The sequence below is a fragment of the Lethenteron reissneri genome, unplaced genomic scaffold (genome assembly GCF_015708825.2).
Source record: "Lethenteron reissneri isolate LAM-NWPU_2019-01 unplaced genomic scaffold, ASM1570882v1 scaffold_1400, whole genome shotgun sequence".
NCBI lineage: Eukaryota > Metazoa > Chordata > Hyperoartia > Petromyzontiformes > Petromyzontidae > Lethenteron > Lethenteron reissneri.
Window position 1 is genome coordinate 21808 of NW_026891114.1, and position 17524 is coordinate 39331.

Consider the following 17524-nt stretch of genomic DNA (forward strand, 5'->3'; position numbering starts at 1 on the left):
TTTAACCTACTCACGCCGGCTTGTGCCCGCCCTCACAGTCGGGCACATTTGCGGAATACACCACATTGCCCTGGCCATTGACCCTGCAGGCCATTGAGCGAGCAACCCAACGTTCCTACCAGCTCCCTCCGCAGCAGGAATGTGTAACCTGGCACGGTTGTCACCTGGTGTACTGGAGGTGGTGGGTTTGATACCGACTGACACTACCTGCTGTATATCTGGAGTTGACGTGCCTCACTCCCCGTGGTCACATGGAATTTACTCCGGGTCCTCCGGTTTTTCCCTCAGCATTTAGAAGAATGCGTTTAGAGTGCCGTGTTTTGTCTATACTGCAACATCAAACATTGGCTAGATTTATTAGTATACTAGCTGGACTTCCCCCGGCTTTGCCCGGGACTTGGATTCACCACGCCCGGCCGCCTTTGTCTCCCCAGTGGCGATGTTCACACACCGCACCAGTTACTCGTTTGAGGCTGAGTCGACCTAGGGGAGGCCCAGGACCGGTTCAAATAATCGTCATCGCTGGTGGCCGTGAGCGGGAATCGAACTCGGGTCGCCGGGTTCGTAGCGCGGCGTAGCGCTGACCACTACACTGCACACGCGTGGGTCACGTGACAGATGTGACGTCACAGTTCACTTGCTGTGCAAAAAAATCTCTGCATTATTGAGCTCCCCCCCCCCCCCCCAAAAGTGTATTTTTAATAATGTGTGCATGGTGTACAGTCTGGAAAGTAAAGTACCCACATGGCAAATTTCCAGTTCGTTGCATGTCGGGAAATACGCTAAACATTTTGAACAGACACATAATATTCACAACTTTGCCTTTAATATATATGTAAATATTTGTAAAGTGATTTGTTTACTCTTACTGTACTCTGCACTCACACCGTGTTTTTGTATTGTGTTTGTTGTCATGTTCTGACCCAGTGTCCCAGCTGGACATGTGTGAAAAAGAGCTTTATAGCGCTTCGGATTCATCCTCTTGCAGTTTAAATGCTTCTAATTCCTCCTGCTCCCCCTCCTACTCTGCTCCCTCCCTTCTACGCCCTCCTCCTAGCCAAGTGAAGGAAGCCCCCAGTCTGACCATCTGTCCCCCCCCCCCCCCCCCCGCTGATGGAGGCCTTCCTCATCACCGCCCTTCTTCTGGCGTCGTTGTTGTTGGCTGTGCTGGGTGACCACCTCGACGCCCTGCCCCGTGACCGTGAGTAGCAAACTGCACCGCTACCCCCCTTGAGACGATGCCCCCTCTCAACGCTACACCCACCAAATCGTCCACTAAAGACTATCAACTAAATCTTGACTTGAAGCTTTCGTGACTGCAGGAATTCATATTCTTTGGGGTTTTCGGTAAAGTCGCGTAGATAGGTTCAAAGAAAATAGCAAAAAACTTAAACTACGACGTTTCATCTTCTTGGTTCTTTTGGTAAAGTCACGTAGAATGGAAATAAAAAAAAAATAATCAAATTTCGATTTAAAGCTTCTTTCGTGACTGCAGGGATTCATCTTCTTGGTTCTTTCGGTAAAGTCGTCACGTAGAAGCAAACCAATAAAATAATAAAAATAAAACATAATAAAATAATTCTCACGACGTTTCGGCCACAACGCAAGCAGCCGTCCTCAGGTGAAGAACAGGTCTGTCGGGGAGACAGCGTCTGAATGTCTTCTCGACAGACCTGTTCTTCACCTGAGGACGGCTGCTTGCGTTGTGGCCGAAACGTCGTGAGAATTATTTCATTATGTTTTATTTGTATTATTTTATTACTTCCATTCTACGTGACTTTACCGAAAGAACCAAGAAGATGAATCCCTGCAGTCACGAAAGCTTGAAATCGAAATTTTACGACGTTTCTATCGCAACACAAGCGGTCGTCTTCAGGATAAGGAGGGTTAGCTTCCAAGGCAAACTGTTTGTAAGGGTTTCAAATGGGCGTCGCCCAAATGTCAGCAGCCAATGGCAATGCAAGTGGTGGGCAGCAAACCCGATAGCGGTTGGTATTCCACCAATCAAAGGGCTGCCAGGTGCAAATTGGCATGTTAATGAGAGATTAGCATGTTGATTGAAAATCGTAAAGCCGCGCGAATTGGCTGTGTTGGTGTGAATCTGCTATTGCCACTGCTGCAGCCACAGTTTTGTTAACCCATCAATCTCCTGCAGGTACTCGCCCTCCGTTCATCACCCGGTATTCGCCGGAGGATTACGTAGTGGACCCGCAGGGCGAGATCGTCATGGAGTGTGAGGCTCATGGCAACCCAACGCCCAAGTACGCTACCTCCCCACATCCCTTGTTGTTGTATATGTCGGGTTTTGAAATTTGTATAAAATAATAAAATACTCTTAGTTTTTTCGGTAAAGTCACGTAGATAAAAAATGAAATAAAAATTAATAAAAATAAAGGAATAAGAATCACGACTTTCGGAGGCAACACAAGTCTCCGTCATCAGGTGGGACCGTCACAGCCAGATTTGCTGTATACAGCCTCCGAAACGTCGTGATTTTTATTCTTTTATTTTTTTAAATTTTTATTTCATTTTTTACCTACATGGTAACTTTACCGAAAAAACTAAGAGTAGGAATCCTTGCAGTCACGAAAGCTTCAAATCGAAATGTTACTATGTTTTATTTTTATTATTTTATTATGTTTTATTTGTATTATTTTATTATGTTTTATATTTATAATTTTATTATGTTTTATTTGTATTATTTTATTATGTTTTATTTGTATTATTTTATTATGTTTTATGTTTATTATTTGATTATGTTTTATTATTATTTTATTATTTCCCTTCTACGTGACTTTACCGAAAGAACCAAGAAGATGATTTGACCTCTCATGGCTTGATACCGTACCGCTTGTGTAGTTCTGATTCTGTAAGTGACTCAAGGTATGTCTGCAGCAGTGTTCACAGAGGCTCTCTCTCTTTCTCTCTGTGGGATACATTTTATCTTGGTTATGGGTGATGGACCTGTTCCGCCTTGTTTATCCTTGTGGTTGACTCTTGGTCGAATACTTCATAATTATTATTCTTTGGTTCTTTCGGTAAAGTGACGTATAAAGAAAAATAAATAAATTAAATAATAGCATACGACGTTTCGATTGCAACACAAGCAATCATCATCAGGTATAATGAAATAGCGACATAAAATCTAACCAGAAAAAATTATAGACAGACATATAAGCAGACAGATATCACCAAGATACACAGAGCGGGCAACACAGGTACAGAGAGGGGTGATCGTCTCTGTGGGGTGGCCTTAAATAGACAGAGGGGGGCGGAGGCAGCGAGGGGGAGGGGGTAGGGAAAAATTTTACATGTCAATGAGTGCAACAAAAGGAGTGAGCAGGCTTAGGGGGAGAAAGAGACACACTAAAATTAAATAACCTAGCAAAGTATCGAAATGTTATGTAAAACGACACAGAGAGTCGGTCAACACACGAAAGCTCCAAAGTTAAGATTCATAATTATTATTTGGTTTGTGTTTATCCAAGATTTGTGATTTAGCATCCAGGGATTTGTGCTGTTTTACTCGAGTTATATTTTGATGTCCTGAGGCGAGAGATCTAACTAAAATTTCACTTCAGCTTTCTTGACTGCTAGAATTCATATTCCTTGGTTTTTGGTAAAGTCACGTAGATAGCAAGATACAACAAGAAACAATGTGAGGTAATTAATCAATCAAGGCCACCAATGTGACTGCAGTGTAGTTTTTAATCTGGGTGAGTGTGTTGGCAGACTATGATGTCGACTTAATCTACGTCGCTAAGTTTTGAACTTTTAACCGTTGTATTAAGAGAAACGAAAAAAAACAATAAAAAAAATCTTATTTCCCTCATTAAAATGCACATCAATTTATAACATTTTTGACATGCGTTTTTCTGGATTTTTGTTGTTGTTATTCTGTCTCTCACTGTTCAAATAAACCTACCGTTACAATTATAGACTGATCATTTCTTTGTCAGTGGGCAAACGTACAAAATCAGCAGGGGATCAAATACTTGTTTCCCTCACTGTATATACAACACCCTCTCCTCTCCTCCCCACCCCTCCCTCCCTCTCCTCCTTCCATCTCTCACATCCCTCCCTCTCTCCCCCCCTCCCGTTTGTGCTTGAGGTTTCGGTGGAGTAAGGACGGCCGGCGCTTTGACCCGAACGGCGACCCTAACGTGAAGCGGCGTGGAGATGGCTCGGGCACCTTCACCGTGGACATGGCGGCGGTGGTGGCGGCGTCCGCGGAGTCCGACAGCGAAGCCGCAGAGGCCTACGTGGGCGTCTACCGCTGCTCAGCGGAGAACCAGGACGGCACAACGCTCACCCCAAACATCACCGTGCGGCTGGCGCGTGAGTGGGTGGGGGGGGACGCCACTCTTGGACCGTGGACTACCACACAGAACGCTAACCACTGTGCCACCACTCACACACACACAGAACGCTAAGCGCTGCGCCACACACACAGTGCGCGGTCGTTCTGCCGGCTGTAGTAATTGTACAGCAATCAACTGCTGTTACTGAACCGGCCCTGGGGCTCCCCAAGGTTGAATCGGCCTCAAGCGAGTCCCCGGTGCGATGTGCGGTAAACTTTGCCACCGGGGAGACAGAGGCGGCCGGGCGTGGTGCTGATCACCCGGCGACGCAGTGGAGGGGGTGGCTACGCAAGGGGGGATCTTTGTCTTCACAGGTGCTGCTACTCACTGACAGCACTTACCCCAACGGTCTTTCGCAGTGGCGGCTCCTGCAAAATCTCTCAGGGGGGGCAAATGTCTGGATGATTGATAAGGATAAGGTCCACCCATGCAATGGATAAATTAACAGCGTCAGCATGTAAAGGCAACTTCACTTCTTTAATATTAATGAAAAATAAAGTGACTCTTACAATACATCTTGTTTGTTTCTATGCTCACTATTATTACAATCCACTCAGTTTCTTTTATTAAAGATTCCACTAGGTGGCGACAAATAATATTGTTGACTGACACGTGCTTACGTATGATGACGTAAGCACGTTAGGGCGAGCCCTCCCGGAAGCCGTAGAGAATGCATTGGAGCACCCCCCGGTCGAAAAAAAACATCTTTGAATGTAAGTCTATGGGAACACTCTGGGCGATTCTCAGCCAGAGTGAAATCGCCAAAAAAGAGGCGGTACTCCACAGAATGTGACATGACGCTGATTGGACTATATCCAGAGGCACAATAACGGCTAGCGTGACTCTGTGGTTGAAAGACATTGGTGGTGCGTCGCCCAATCACCCTAATGAAGAAACCGCCCCTGGTCTTTCGGTAAATTCAGGTAGGTATAAAATAAAATAAATCACGACGTTTCGGGCGCAACACAAGCGACCGTCACCAGGTGGGACAACCACAGCAAGAAACAATTGGTGAAGTGGGCAAAAGGGTTGCTGGAACACGTACACCAGGCCCTCAAGATGAATGGGTACTCGGACCGCATTATTCGCAAAGCTGTTTCTCCAACCATGGAGAAACAACCCCTTGAGATGCCGATCAAAACCATCACGTTACCATACATAGCAGGCGTTACCAAAAATATTTCCAAGATCTTAAACAAACACAAGATCCAGGTCCGATTCAGTACAGTACACAACATCCGTGATCTAATCCCATCGGTGAAGGATGTCATTCCTGACATGCATTATCCTGGAGTCTGCAAACTAAGTTGCACCTGTGGTGGCTGTTGCATTGGGAAATGAAACGGCATGTGTCGGACCGTGTTCGCGAGCACAAGGCAGATCTGAAACACGGCAGAACTAATTCCTCCGCCGTGGCTGACCATTGCTATAACGCTGTGGGCTCTCATGATATTGTTTTTTTCCGAGACCAAGGTACTCTGAAAACCTTCGGGCTACGATCAAAGGTTTGTTCATGAAGCCATGCAGATATCTAAACATAGACATAACTTCAACCGGAAGATGGATACAAATTGAGCAATCATTGGAAGGATGTTATTAACCAGGTCAAACCTTCACTGCTTCATGGTGTTGCCTTCATATCCGCATCTCCAGTTTCTTCAGCTTCCCACTCCCAGCCCCGCCCACTTCCCCCCCCCCCCCCCCCCGGCATTTCCTTGCTCGTTTCTTAATCCCTCTAGCGGCACTCCACTCCCCCTACCCCCCACCCCTCCCTGTCTCTCCTCCTTGGCTCCTCCCCCGTCTCTTACCTATGTAGAGGAGTAAAATGGGGACGTGACGTCAGGTGTGCCGTTCAGTGCGATGACGTCACGTCTCCCGGGGTACTTAAGAGATACCCCGTGACGTGAGCGGGGTCACTGTGGGAACGGGTCGAGTAAGCAGGGTGAAGAGGGGACCAGGGGTAGACAGAGGGATCGAGTGGTGAGTCTGGGGAGAAGCCGGTGGTAGCCGTAGAGGTGCTTCTCTCTCCAGTCGGTGGAGTCGGCAGAGTCCCTGATCCGACACGAGAGAGAGAGACCGGAGCTCGCCGGCAGGGACCCGCACTTAGAGTAGGACCCCCCTAGCCCCTGGGAGTTGTGCACCCTGCTGTGTAATATAGATAAGCTTTAATAAACCCTGGGAGTTGTGCACCCTGCTGCGTGTGTATTGTAACAGCTTTAATAAACCCTGGCGGAAGCCCCTAACTTACCTCCGTCTCCGAGTACGTCCGTCGGAACTACTCAACACCTATATAGCCTCTTGTCACGGCAACCCTTTTGCCCACTTCAGCAATTGTTTCTTGCTGTGGTTGTCCCACCTGGTGACGGACGCTTGTGTGTTGCGCCCGAAACGTCGTGATTTTATTAATTATATACCGACGTGACTCTACCGAAAGAACCAAAGAGTATGGATCCCTGCAGTCACGGAAACTTCCAATCGAGGTCTAAGGCTACATGGGTGGTTTTGTCTGTGTCCTGCAGGTGCTCCCCTGTGGCCCCGTGAACAGCTGGAACCCGTCATGGCCACCGAGGGCCTGCCGGCCGTGCTGCGCTGCCGCCCTCCCCAAGGCTTTCCTCCTCCCATCGTCTTCTGGATGGACGGCTGTGAGTACCACGGTGGCTGTGAGATGTTGACTACCTCGCCTGATGCAAGGAAGTTGTGGGTTCGATCCCGACCCAGACGACGCCTGCTGCTGTATATTTGTAGTTTGCGTGTCTCTCTCTCATCATCATCACGGTGGCTGTGAGATGTTGACTACCTCGCCTGATACACAGGAAGTTGTGGGTTCGATCCCGACCCAGACGACGCCTGCTGCTGTATATTTGTAGTTTGCGTGTCTCTCTCTCATCATCATCACGGTGGCTGTGAGATGTTGACTACCTCGCCTGATACACAGGAAGTTGTGGGTTCGATCCCGACCCAGACGACGCCTGCTGCTGTATATTTGTAGTTTGCGTGTCTCTCTCTCATCATCATCACGGTGGCTGTGAGATGTTGACTACCTCGCCTGATACACAGGAAGTTGTGGGTTCGATCCCGACCCAGACGACGCCTGCTGCTGTATATTTGTAGTTTGCGTGTCTCTCTCTCATCATCATCACGGTGGCTGTGAGATGTTGACTACCTCGCCTGATGCACAGGAAGTTGTGGGTTCGATCCCGACCCAGACGACGCCTGCTGCTGTATATTTGTAGTTTGCGTGTCTCTCTCTCATCATCATCACGGTGGCTGTGAGATGTTGACTACCTCGCCTGATACACAGGAAGTTGTGGGTTCGATCCCGACCCAGACGACGCCTGCTGCTGTATATTTGTAGTTTGCGTGTCTCTCTCTCATCATCATCACGGTGGCTGTGAGATGTTGACTACCTCGCCTGATGCACAGGAAGTTGTGGGTTCGATCCCGACCCAGACGACGCCTGCTGATATATCTTTTTACTCTTTTGTTCTTGCGGTAAAGTCACGTGGGTATAAAATAAAATGAATCACGACGTTTCGATCGCAACACAAGCGGTCATCCTCAGGCGGAAAAAAATATAACCCGGCAGTGGAACTGCTGAACCAGCGAGAGAGCTGTTACAACAAGAGGTTATATATGTGGCGATGGGCAAGCAAGCGGGGTCTGAGCTGGAAAGGAATTCCACCCCCGGACGCAAGCACGTCAGTTGTGTTAATGGGGGAGTCATCTTCTTGGTTCTTTCGGTAAAGTCACGTAGAAGGGAAGTAATAAAATAATAAAAATAAAACATAATAAAACAATTCTCACGACGTTTCGGCCACAACGCAAGCAGCCGTCCTCAGGTGAAAACCAGGTCCGTCGAGGCGACAGAGTCTGAATGAAACAGCACACGGGCTTAGAGCATATATATAAGCTGGGCGCATTGACAAAGGAATTTGCATATCAACAGGAATTTAGCATATTTATGGGAAATGCAGGAATGTAATTAGTACTGCATATGCATGTGCATTATGCAGGATTAACAGCATCAAAGGGAGCTGCAGTTACTGCTGCTGCAGCAGTTGCTGCTGCTGCTGCAGTTTCTGCTGCTGCTGAAGTTACTGCTGCTGCTGCAGTTGCTGCTGCTGCTGCACTTGCTGCTGCTGCTGCACTTGCTGCTGCTGCTGCACTTGCTGCTGCTGCTGCAGTTGCTGCCTTATCCATTTTAATATAACACTATGTATTATTCTACCCACCCTAATGTGTATCATACTGCTATATGTTTACTGTACAATTACGACACCATCCAATCATTGGAAGGACGTAATAAACCATTTCGGATCTTAACTGATTGTGTTCACGTTAACGGTGACTTTCAGACCGCGTTCCACTCACTGGCATGGTGCAGTGTGCAGAGTAATGTATGGTGTCGTAATTGTACAGTAAACATATAGCAGTATGATACACATTAGGGTGGGTAGAATAATACATAGTGTTATATTAAAATGGATAAGGCAGCAACTGCAGCAGCAGCAGCAAGTGCAGCAGCAGCAGCAAGTGCAGCAGCAGCAGCAAGTGCAGCAGCAGCAGCAACTGCAGCAGCAGCAGTAACTGCAGCAGCAGCAGAAACTGCAGCAGCAGCAGCAACTGCTGCAGCAGCAGTAACTGCAGCTCCCTTTGATGCTGTTAATCCTGCATAATGCACATGCATATGCAGTACTAATTACATTCCTGCATTTCCCATAAATATGCTAAATTCCTGTTGATATGCAAATTCCTTTGTCAATGCGCCCAGCTTATATATATGCTCTAAGCCCGTGTGCTGTTTCATTCAGACTCTGTCGCCTCGACGGACCTGGTTTTCACCTGAGGACGGCTGCTTGCGTTGTGGCCGAAACGTCGTGAGAATTGTTTTATTATGTTTTATTTTTATTATTTTATTACTTCCCTTCTACGTGACTTTACCGAAAGAACCAAGAAGATGAATCCCTGCAGTCACGAAAGCTTTAAATCGAAATTTAATGGGGGAGATTAGAGAGAGAGAGAGATTAGCATGAATGAGCTTCCGTCGCCGCATAAGAGTATCATGCCCTCATATGCGCACAACAGCAGTGTTGAGAGATTAGCACCATGAGAGTGTACTCCAAAGGGCATGTGAAACTGAGAGTGCAATCCAAAGGACATGTGAGAGGTCTAAGAGAGAGGCATAGAGAGAGAGAGACACAGAGTCGGTAATAACAGCTGACATAGGCAGGTAGGATGGAAACATCACAGTCAGTTAAGACTTTACCTGGTTAATAACGTCCTTCCAATGATTGCTCAGTTTGTACCCATATTCTCGGCTGAAGTTGTGTCTGTGTTGATACATCTGGATGGCTTCATGAACAAATCTCTGAACGTAGCCGGTAGGTTTGCAGAGTACCTCCGTCTTGGAAAAATCAATTTTGCGTGAGCCCACAGCGTTAAAACAATGATCAGCAATGGCAGATGTATTTGTCCTACCGTGTTTCAGATCCGCCTTGTGTTCACGAACGTGGTCCGAGACATGCCGTTTCGTTTCCCAAATGTTACTGCTGCCACAACCACAACTCGGTTTGTAGACACCAGGGTACTGCATGGCAGGAATCATTTACAGATGGGATTAAATCACGGATTTTGTGTACTGTGTTTAAACGAACCTGGATCTTGTGTTTGTTTAATATATTGGAAATCTTTTTGGTAACCCCTAGCGCCTGCTGCTGTATATTTTGAGTTTGCGTGTCTCTCTCTCTCATCATCATCATGGTGGCTAGGAGATGTTGACTACCTCGCTTGGTATACAGGAGGTCGTGGGTTCCATCCCGACCCTGACGCCTGCTGCTGTATATTTGGAGTTTGCGTGTCTCTCTCTCTCATCATCATCACGGTGGCTAGGAGATGTTAACTACCTCGCCTGGTCTACAGGAGGTCGTGGGTTCCATCCCGACCCTGACGCCTGCTGCTGTATATTTGGAGTTTGCGTGTCTCTCTCATCATCATCACGGTGGCTAGGAGATGTTGACTACCTCGCCTGGTACGCAGGAGGTCCTCTTTTGTACAACTGCTGATGTAGATGCAGACTCAATGACTACAATTTCACAATGAGGTGGGCAAGCCAGGCAAGCGAAGCAGAGTGCATCATTGCCGTGATGTCTCCGTCCTATTTGTGGACCGGAAGCAGTGTGGCGTTATCCGTTGTACGGTGTCTCTTCTGGATGAACACATTTTCACCACTTTTGCAGGCATCCTCCACATCTGCCGCTGCTTCCATGATTTGCATGGCGGATGATGATGAAGGCATAAGTAGTACTAATCACATACCTGCATTTCCCATTATCCCATCCCTTTGATGCTGCTAATCCTGCATAATGCACGGGCATGAGTAGTACTAATCACATACCTGCATTTCCCATAAATATGCTAAACGCCTCTTGATATGCATATTCTTTTGTCAAGGCGCCCTTTCCCCCCTCCCAACCCAGCTTAAATACATGCTCCAAGCTCGTGTGCTGTTTCATTCAGACGCTGTCGCCTCGACAGACCTGGTTTTCACCTGAGGACGGCTGCTTGCGTTGTGGCCGAAACGTCGTGAGAATTATTTTATTGTTTTATTTTTATTATTTTATTACTTCCCTTCTACGTGACGACTTTACCGAAAGAACCAAGAAGATGATGAAGCGATTTAGTGGTTTACATCTTTGATAAAGAGCTGCATCGAATTCCTCCTTCCACAGTCCTAAATAAAGATTCTGATCCTCTTGATCCCCCCCTGTCCCCTTGTCCCCCTTACCCCCGGGGTGCCGCTGCCGCTGCAGCCATTGAGAGAGTGCAGCTGAATGGGCGAGTATCCCAGGGCCTGGACGGGGACTTGTTCTTCGCCAACGTGCTGCTGAGTGACGGGGACGACTACGTGTGCTACGCTCACTTCCCGCACGCGGGGACCATCCAGAAGCAGCCGCTCACACTGACGGTCCAACCCAGTGAGTGGCGGCACGGCGGCGATTGCCGGCGGTGTGTGTGTGTGTGTATGTGTGTGTGTATGTGTGTGTGTATGTGTGTGTGTGGTGTGTGTGTGTGTGTATGTGTGTATGTGTGTGTGTATGTGTGTGTGGTGTGTGTGTGTATGTGTGTGTGTGTGTGTATGTGAGGAGCTCACAAATCCTTGAAAGATCTGGGCAAAGTCCCATCGGTGAGCTCCTCCGGCAGGCGAGGCTGCGTTGGCTGGGTCATGTAGCCCGCATGCCCAGCCACCGCATGCCTAAACAGCTTTTGTTCGGCCGGATCGAGGGGGCTAAACGGGCGCGGCACGGGCTAGAGAAGAGATGGAGTGATGTGGTACAGGAGGACGTGGAGCTGAGTGGACTTGCCGATGACTGGTACCAGCGGTGTCAAGATCGGCCTCAGTGGAGGAGGCTCGTGAAGGACGCTACTGAGCAGTTGGAGGCAGTCGCCCTACAACAACAACGGAGGGCGGAGGAGCGACGCTCACAACAACGAGCAGAGCGCCGGGTGGCTAAAGCACAGCAAGTTGGTACAGTAGGGGGCACAGGTGGTGCATCAGCCAGTCATCTCGGTCATCTCGGTCAGTCGACCCGTGGCACCTGGGTCTGCCCCGTGACCTCCTGCCAGCGGGCGTTCGACACTTCACGTGGCCTGAAGGTGCACTTGGCCTGGCACAAGCGTCGTGGTGACGTCACCGCCACTTAGTGGCGAATGGCGGTTGTTGTTGTTGATGTGTCTGTGTGTATGTATGTGTGTGTATGTGTGTGTGTGTATGTGGCCTCAAGGTGCACATGGCCTGGCACAAGCGTCGTGGTGACTTAGTGGCGAATGGCGGTTGTTGTTGTTGTATGTGTGTGTGTGTATGTGTGTGTGTATATGTGTGTGTGTATGTGTGTGTGTGTGTATGTGTGTGTGTATGTGTGTGTGCGCGTGTGTGTGTGCGTGTGTGTGCGTGCATGTGTGTGTGTGGTTGTGGGGAGCGCGATAAAGTTAAATTCCCACTCACAGCCAACACACCGGTGACGATTATCTGAACCGGTCCTGGGCCTCCCCCAGGTCGACTCGGCCTCAAATGAGTACCTGGTGCGGTGTGTAAACATCGCCACTAGGGGGACAAAGACAGTTGGGCGTTAGCTACCCACCCCCTCGTGTGCCGTGCCGGCCTTCATAAGTGTGCGCTAACAGCACTTGCCCCAACAATCTGTTAAGGCAATACGGGGGATCTTTCTGTTTGTGGAAAGAGTGGAGACTTTCCCATACCTGGTAAGTGTGCTCATGACTGACTTCGGTTTGACAGCAGAGTCTCACTCCGAATCCGTTGGGTGGAATTAGCTGTGTGGAAGCTTCCTGGTCTGTCGCTCCACACTAAGCTTCAGGTCTTCTCGGCCACAGTCATGCCCTCCCTTCTCTATCCTTACAACACGTGGACCCCCTCCCCCCCCAAATGAAACATCTTTGCCGGTTAGAAACATTTAGGCTGGCCTGCCTTTGATCCATCCTGGGATAACCAGACTGGATTGCGTGAGGAGCTCACAAATCCTGAAATGATCTGGACCAAGTCCCATTGATGAGCTCTGGCAGGCAAGGCTGCATTGGCTGGGTTATGTAGCCTGTATGCCCAGCCACCGCATGCCTGAACGGATTTTGTTCAGCCGGATAGATGGGGCTAAACGGGTGCAGCATGGGCTAGAGAAGAGGTGAAGTGATGTGGTACAGGAGGATGCGGAGCTGAGTGGACTTGCCAATGACTGGTACCAGCGGTGTCAAGATTGGCCTCTGGAGAAGGCTCGTGAAGGAGGCAGTCGCCCTCCAGCAACAACGGAGGGCGGAGGAGCGACGCTCACAACGAGCGAAGCGCCGGATGGTGAAAGCACAGCAAGTTGGCACAGGTGGTGCATTGACCAGTCATCTCAGTCAGTCGACCGTGGCACCTGCTGGGTCTGCCCAGTGACCACCTACCAGCGATCGTTCGACACTTCACATGGCTTCAACGTGCACATAGTCTGGCACAACGAAAGCAGCCGTCCTCAGGTGAAGAACAGGTCTGTCGGAAAGACAGCGTCTTTCTTCACCTGAGGACAGCTGCTTGCATTGTGGCCAAAACGTCGTGAGAATTATTTTATTATGTTTTATTTGTATTATTTTATTACTTCCCTTCTTCGTGATGACTTTACCGAAAGAACCAAGAAGATGAATCCCTGCAGTCACGAAAGCTTTAAATCGAAACACGAGGGGAATGTTCGATTGAGATTGGCCCTCCCCCCACGGCACGGCTGCTCACCACAGCGTTACCGTCCGGCACCAACGAGGAGGCAGGGATGTTTTTTCCAGATTTAACAAAGAGTCCCCATATAGCCTTAACAGACTTTTGGGGCAAGTGCTGTTAGCGAGCACCGATAAAGGCCAGCACTGCACACAAGGGGGTAGCCAACACCACGCCTGGCCACCTTTGTCTCCCTGGTGGCGATGTTTACTACACACCGCACCAGGTACTCATTTAAGGCGGAGTCGACCTAGGGGAGGCCCAGGACCGGTTCAGATAACTGTCACCGGGGTTGGCTGTGAGCGCGAATTGAACTCGGGTCGCCAGGTTCGTAGCGCAGCGTAGCGCTAACTGTTATGCTAAAATCTACCCATTCCCACACAGACACACTCATACACATACATGGATCCGCACGCATATACACACCTCGTCCATCGAAGATGGCTCTTTGGGACATTCTGTCTACAGGAAAGCCACCCACACAGATTCCTATCTGAAACCTGAATCCCGCCACCATCTGGCACGGAAGAATTCCCTCCTCAAAACACTGCACCATAGGGCCCACTGCATTTCTGACCAACACCACCTCGCCAGTGAATTGGAACACGACCACCAGGCCCTCAAGATGAATGGGTACTCGGACCACATTATTCGCAAAGCTGTTTCTCCAACCATGGAGTAACAACCCCCTGAGACGCCGATCAAAACCATAACGTTACCAAACATAGCAGGCGTTATCAAAAAGTTTTCCAAAATCTTAAACAAACACAAGATCCAGGTCCGATTCAATACAGTACACAAAATCCGGGATCTATTCCCATCTGTGAAGGATGTCATTTCTGACTTGCAATACCCTGGAGTCTACAAACTAAGTTGCATCTGTGGTGATTGTCACATTGGGGAAATGAAACGTCATGTCTCTGACCGTATCCGCGAGCACAAGGCAGATCTGAGACACGGCAGAACTAATTCCTCCGCCGTTGCTGACCATTGCTACAACGCTGTGGGCTCTCGTGATATTGTTTTCTCCGAGACAAAGGTGCTCTGCAAGCCGTCTGGCTACCATCAAACATTTGTTCATGAAGCCATGCAGATATATAAACATAAGCATAACTTCAAGCGAGAGGATGGATACAAATTGAGCAATCATTGGAAAGATGTTATTAACCAGGTTAAATGTAACTGTTCATAGTTCCATCTTATTTACTGGGTAGTAGTCTGTTTTTAAATCCTTTATATTAAGTTCACTTGCTTGCACGCTTAGGACCGTGCAAATCTTTCGGTCGTTTTTTAACCCACTTCCCGTGATCCAATCGAGCTGACATTTTGCACACAGACTCGTTGTGCGTGACAATTTATTTTCGTGAAAAAATTTTCCCAAAATTTTACACTGTTTAGGTTATTTTTTTACATATTTAATTACCAATTGCTTAATGGTGGCAGACAATCATCTGACCCATAGGTGGCAGCCATCTCAAGCCAGAGGACGAGAGGACTCTAGCCGCATATAAAGGATTTATAGTGAAAAACTTTGTTTTTACGGGTTCATTTTTACCGAGTTAATTGCATCCTCAGCGTTTAGCAGTGCGGCTTTTGTTTTGAGCGCTATCATCTGTTTTGGCTGCAATCGTGTCGCTGCTTTGCCCCCCCCCCCCCGCACATCCAGGCACCGCATCCTCTTACTTCTAGCCCCCCGCCCTGCCCAGTCTCACGTCCCAGTCCCTAGCGCACACGCAAAGCTCCCCCCTCCCCTTGTTCCCTCCCCCCCCCCACCGTCCTCTCTGACTTACATGGACCCCTTAACTCCGGCATCTCTCCAACTTCAGTAAAAATGTTCTCGCTGTGGTTGTCACACCTGATGATGATTGCTTGTGTTGCAATCTAAACGTCGTCATTTAATTTTTTTTTGTTATTCTTCACCTACGTGACTTTACCGAAAGACCCAAAGAGTACCGCGAGTCGTCCGCTGATCGTGGAGCCTGCGGGTGACACGAGCAGCAAGCTGGTGCTTCGGGGAGACGCACTGCTGCTGGTGTGCATCGTACAAGGGCTGTAAGTACATGCACTATACACTATACACTACACTATACACTACACTATACACTACACTATACACTATACTACTATACACTATACTACTATACACTACACTATACACTACACTATACACTACACTATACACTACACTACACTATACACTACACTATACACTATACTACTATACACTACACTATACACTACACTATACACTATACTACTATACACTATACTACTATACACTATACACTACACACTATACACTACACTATACACTACACTATACACTACACTATACACTACACTATACTATACACTACACTATATTCTTTGGGTCTTCCGGAAAAACCACGTAGAGAGAAAAATTATAAAAAAATATTACGACGTTTCAATCGCAACACGAGCAATCGTCATCAGGTGAAACAAAATTGCGGGAGAGCTGCTGAGGCAGCCGTTGATGAACCTCCCTCAGCGGCTCTGATGACGATTGCTCGTGTTGCGATCGCAACGTCGTGATATTTGTATTATTGTCTATCTACGTGGCTTTCCCGAAAGAGCCAAAGAATGTGAATTCCTGCAGTCACGAACGCTTTAAGTCACTCCACTATACACCAGATACTATACACGATAGGCCTCGGCAAGGTACAAGGTGAAAGTGTAAAAACAACGAGCCTACCTTTACCCTACCTTTTACCTTACCACAATACAATCACTCTACCCTTACCTTTTACCCTTTAGCAGGTAAGGTAAAAAGCAACGAGCCTACTTTTTACCCTACCCTTTACCCTTACCCCTTGGCATGCCGACACCTTTACCCTTTTACCCGGTAAAAATGGTACAATTACCTTACCTTGCCGAGGCCTGATACACGACGCTACTGAACAATACACGTGCGTGCGCGTAGCCCCACACCGCGGGTGAGCTGGGTCAAGGTGGGCGGGGAGCTCCCACAAGACCACGTCACCTTCGGCGACTTCAACCGGATGCTGGTGATTCGGCACGCATCGTTGGGCGACGCCGGTGTCTACCAGTGCCTTGCCGGCAACAGCGAGGGCCAAGCTCTGCACACCGTCACCGTCACCGTGGAAGGTGCCTCTCGGGGCGACGGAGGGAGGAGCGGTGGCACGGCGGTTGGCGGGTCCCGGCGGCGATTATCTCAACCGCTCCTGAGGCCTCCCCTAGGTTGGCTCGGCCTCAAACGAGTACCCCGGTGCAGTGTGTGTAGCGGTAAACTTCGCTGCTGGAGAGACAAAGGCGGCCGGGCGTGGTGCTGGCCACCCACCCCCTCGTGTGCCACCAGAGGTGCTGCTACTCGCTAACAGAACCTGTCCCTACTGTTACAGGCTGCGTGGGGCATTTTTGTCTTGGTGTTTCCACGTGTGGCAAATTTCCTCCACCACCACCACCCTCCTCCCCTCCTTGTTTTCTCGGCTGCGACAGCCAAGCCTTACTGGATCGCTCCGGGGCGAGTGAAGCATGTCTACGCCCCGTGGGACTCCGTGAAGCTCGCGTGCATCGCCAACGGAATCCCTAAACCGGTCGCCCGATGGTTCATCAACGGCGTCCCGATCGACGGTGAGACGCCGGGGCTGTGAACGGGGAGCGGCCGACCTCCCGCTCGCTGACTTGGCTCGCTCGCTCACAGCCAATCACAGGGCCATGCTCGCAGCTCAGTCAACCAATCACAGAGCATACCGAATTAAGCCAAATTGTGAAAAATTCACGATGCCAAATAATGCCAAGTTGGACCAGATGACGCCAAAAGGCGCACAACCCATGTGAGACTAGGCTCTAAGGAAAACTGTCTTGGGTGTGGACCAATCAACTTCAAGAACAGTGCACATCAGAGTTATGTTTTTTGTTTGCA

At 48.8% G+C, this 17524-nt stretch overlaps 1 protein-coding gene across 1 annotated transcript; it reads left to right on the forward strand.

Annotated features, from left to right (window-relative positions):
- Nucleotides 1-2226: 2226 nt before the first annotated feature.
- LOC133362198 (neuronal cell adhesion molecule-like) lies at nt 2227-11804 on the forward strand. Its single transcript, XM_061581139.1, has 5 exons — nt 2227-2261; nt 4112-4338; nt 6881-7003; nt 11171-11335; nt 11697-11804. The coding sequence occupies exons 1-5, from the start codon at nt 2227-2229 to the stop codon at nt 11726-11728; spliced, it is 582 nt and encodes a 193-aa protein (XP_061437123.1). The 3' UTR covers nt 11729-11804.
- The last annotated feature ends 5720 nt before the right edge of the window (nt 11805-17524 follow it).

Excerpts from the sequence above, each read along its gene's own strand:
- LOC133362198 (XM_061581139.1), top strand. The coding sequence starts at position 2,227 with ATGGAGTGTGAGGCTCATGGCAACCCAACGCCCAA. Across the intron at positions 2,262-4,111 it reads CATGGCAACCCAACGCCCAA|GTTTCGGTGGAGTAAGGACG; the intron begins GTACGCTACCTC and ends TTTGTGCTTGAG. Across the intron at positions 4,339-6,880 it reads CATCACCGTGCGGCTGGCGC|GTGCTCCCCTGTGGCCCCGT; the intron begins GTGAGTGGGTGG and ends TGTGTCCTGCAG.